The sequence below is a fragment of the Myotis davidii genome, unplaced genomic scaffold (assembly GCF_000327345.1).
Source record: "Myotis davidii unplaced genomic scaffold, ASM32734v1 scaffold6, whole genome shotgun sequence".
NCBI lineage: Eukaryota > Metazoa > Chordata > Mammalia > Chiroptera > Vespertilionidae > Myotis > Myotis davidii.
Window position 1 is genome coordinate 15,706,680 of NW_006383011.1, and position 3,975 is coordinate 15,710,654.

General features: G+C 39.3%; 1 protein-coding gene across 1 annotated transcript; it reads left to right on the plus strand.

The window, feature by feature from the left end:
• The first annotated feature begins 2,460 nt into the window (after window positions 1-2,460).
• On the plus strand, window positions 2,461-3,274 carry ATP6V1E2 (ATPase, H+ transporting, lysosomal 31kDa, V1 subunit E2). The gene has a single exon (XM_006778682.2). The coding sequence runs from the start codon at window positions 2,542-2,544 to the stop codon at window positions 3,220-3,222; it is 681 nt and encodes a 226-aa protein (XP_006778745.1). The 5' UTR covers window positions 2,461-2,541; the 3' UTR covers window positions 3,223-3,274.
• Window positions 3,275-3,975: the final 701 nt, after the last annotated feature.

The following is a 3,975-nucleotide window of genomic DNA, read 5'->3' on the forward strand; positions in this document are numbered from 1 at the left end:
GAGGGTGCATGCCTCCATTGCCTCCATTTCATTTACTTCCTTTTCTGATGATGCCTGTTTTTCTTTCATATTTGGGTTGGTTCTTTGTTTCACCATGATTTCTCTTCTCAAGGTGTTTGGTTATGTAGTTCTCTCTCTGCTGCGCTTTCGGTGAGAAGAAGCAGTGCTCGTCTGAGTTCACGCAGTCACGCTGCTTGAGATCCCTTGTTTCCAGGTTAGTAGCTGGTCTCTGGATGCCGGCAACAACCGCCCAAGATGGCGCAGTCTCCGCTGCTTAGCTGGCGCACCTCAAGTTGGTATTTTCTTTAAACTCCATTTTTAACTTCTTAAGGATCCTTCATGCTGTTTTCCATAGCTGCAACACCATTTTACATTCCCACCAATATTGTACAAATTTCGCCACATCTTTCCCAACACATTATTTTCAGCTTTATTATTTTTTTGGGGGGAGGAGTTGAATAATGGACATCCTAACAAATGTAAGGTGATATATCATTGTGGTTTTGATTGGCGGTTTCCTGATGATTAGTGATGTTGAGCATTTTCTTATATACCTTTTGAGCATTTATATCTCTTCTTTGGATAAATACCTATTCTTTAATTGTTTTTTCTTATTAAGTTGTAGAAGTTTCTTAAATACTTTGGATATTAATCCCTTTATCAGATATATGGTTTGCAAATATTTTCTCCCATTCCGTAAGTTGCCTTATTGCTATACTGATCATTTTATTTGCTGCACAGATTTTGAGTTTGATATAGTCCTATTTGCTTTTGTTGCCCATGCTTTGGGTATCATGTCAAGAAGTCATTGCCAAGACCAATGTTATGAAGTCTTCCCCAATGTTTTCTTCTAGGAGTTTTATAATTTTAGGTTTATATTTAAGTCTCTAATCAATTTCAGTTGGTTTTTATGTATGCACATATTTAATTTTCCCAATGCCATTTGTTGAGGACACTATCCTTTCTCCACAGTCTTGGTACCCTTGTCAAAAATCATTTCACTGTGTGTGTGTGTGGGGGGGGGGTTGATTTCTGGGCTCTCTGTTCTGTTGCATTGGTCTATATGTCTGTCTTTATTGTGCCATACTATTTTGGATACTGTAGGTTTATAATATGTTTTGAAGTCAGGAATGTGAGACATCCAGCTTTGTTCTCTTTCAAGATTGCTTTTGGCTATTCAGAGTTCTTTGTAGTTTCATATGAATTTTTAGGGTTTCTTTTTCTCATTCTTGAAGTTGTAGAGAGTTTTGGGTAGCATGAACATCTTAACAATATTGTCTTCTAATCCATTAACATGGGATGTCTTTCCATTGATTGTGTCTTCTTTAATTTCTTTCAGCAGCATTTTGTAGTTTATAGTGCACAAGTATTTAGCTTCCTTGGTTGAATTTGTTTCTAGTACTTTGGTTTTTGTGGGTGATGCTGTAATTGGGATTGTTTTCTTAATTTCCTTTTAAATTATTTGTTGTTAATGTATAGGAACACAACTGATTTTGTATATTGAATTATGAAAGGGTATTGAATTTTCTCAAATTCTTTTTCTCCATCTATTGAGATGGTCATGTAATTTTATCCTTCATTCTGTTAATGTGTTGTATCACATTGATTGATATTTGTATGCTGAACCATCCCTGCATCCCAGGAATAAATCCTACTTGTTCCTGGTGTATAGACCTTTTAATGTGCTGTTGAATTTGATTTACTAGTATTTTGTTGAGGATTTTCACATCTGTGTTCATCAGTGGTATTGTCTTGTAGTTTTCTTGTAATGTCTTTGTTTGACTTTGGTGTTAAGGTAATTTAGGCCTCATAAAATATATTTGGAAGCATTTCCTCCTCTTCATTTTTTCGTGGGGGGCGGGGAGGAAGAGTTTGAGAGGGATTGGCATTAATTTTTATTTTTAGTAGAATTCTCCAATGAAGTTACCTGGTCCTGGGCTTTTGTTTGTTGGGAGTTTTTTTTTTTTTAATTACTGATTTAATCTCCTTACTAGTTATAGCTATGTTCAGATTTTCTATTTCTTCATGTCTATTTCTTCAGTCATGGTAGATTGTATGTTTGTAGGAATCTACCCATTTCTTCTAGGTTTTCCAATTTGTTGGCATATAATTGTTCATAGTAGTATCTTGTAATTCTTTTTGTTTCTGTGGCATAAATAGTAATGCTTTTTTGTGTATTGAACCATAACTGCCTAGAAAACTTCTGGACTAGGTCTGTCCTAATTGTCTCATTATTATTTGATGACAAAAAGGTGGTAAGTATAATAAAGAGAGAACTCTAGGAACCCAGGTTCAAGTCTTTCTTCTTCTGAGGTATGACCTCAGACAGGTAGCTTTCCCTCTTTAGGCCTCAGTTTCCTCATCTGTGAAATGAGCAGCCGAAAGCTGGTCTCCAGGATTTTTTTCTTTGGATGCTGACTCTCTCCTTCCTCCCCTCATGCACTCCACACCTAAGGAAGTGGAACTCCTAAAACTCTGCCCTGATCAAAGGAACCAGAGGGTCTGCCAGCTCTCCCTCCACCTCCCTTTCCAGGAGCAGCCATGGCCCTGAGTGATGCCGACGTGCAGAAGCGCATTAAGCACATGATGGCTTTCATTGAGCAGGAAGCCATTGAGAAGGCAGAACAAATAGATGTCAAGGCTGAGGAAGAATATAACATCGAGAAAGGACGCCTTGTGCAAACCCAACGACTGAAGATTATGGAGTATTATGAGAAAAAGGAAAAGCAGATAGAGCAGCAGAAGAAAATCCAGATGTCCATCATGAGGAGTCAAGCAAGGCTGAATTTCCTGAAAGCCCGAAATGACCTCATCTCAGAGTTGCTAAGTGAAGCAAAGCTGAGACTCATCAGGATTGTGTCAGACCCAGAAGTCTACCAGAAGATGTTGTATAAACTGGTGCTACAAGGTCTGTTCCGACTGCTGGAGCCTGAGGTGATTATACGCTGCAGGCCACAGGACCACCTCCTGGTTGAGGGTGCAGTGAAAGAAGCCATCACTCAATACAAGACAGTCTCCCAAAAAAGTGTGAATGTCCACCTTGATCGAGAGGTGCACCTGCCTATGAATGCAGCGGGAGGTGTGGAGGTCTACAGTAGCACTCAGAATATAAAGGTTTCCAATACTCTAGAGAGTCGACTGGATCTCTTAGCCCATCAGAAGATGCCAGAAATGCGAAAGGCCTTATTTGGAGCCAATCCCAACAGGAAGTTTTTAATATAAACCTCTGGGAATTGAAGCTCATGTTGAACTTCTGAGCCATAAAAGCATGTTATTAAGGCAAAGAAACTAGTCATGTTTCCTCTTCTTTGTTGCTCTGATATCATTCTACCTTCTTTTAAGAAATACCCTTTGAATAGCTAAAGGCATTCTACTTTGGAATAAAGCCCGACTTAATGCTTAGAAATCTAATTCCAGTTCATCCATCCATACCACAGCTTCTGCTCAGTTCTGCAGTCTGGTTGAAGGGAGTAAAGACAAGATGTCTGTTCTTTAGCTCATCCTCACGGTGAGATGTGAGTGGCATTTTTGGCTTATGGGTCTGAGTGCTCTAAATTTCTTTAGTATGTATGTGAAGAATGTTTTCCTCCTTTTGTTTCAACAGCCTGTACTTAGGTTGTTTAAAGAGATTTAGAGATCTTCCTCTTGTGTACAGGGTCAACTCCATGGGCATATGTGACCAGTGCGGTCACTCACACAGGGCTCCCTGCTCAAAACAGTTCAGTGCTTGGGGTTTAATTTTTTGTAACCACTGCCTTGAAATTCCATTTAAAAAAATTTTTTTTTTAATTTTATTGATTTCAGAGAGGAAGGGAGAGAGAAATAGAAACATCAGTGATGAGAGAGAATGATTGATCAGCTGCCTCCTGCACACCCCACACTGGGGATCGAGCCCGCTACTCAGGTATGTGCCCTGACCAGGAATCGAACCGTGACCTTCTGGTTCATAGGTTGATGCTTAACCATTGAGCCATG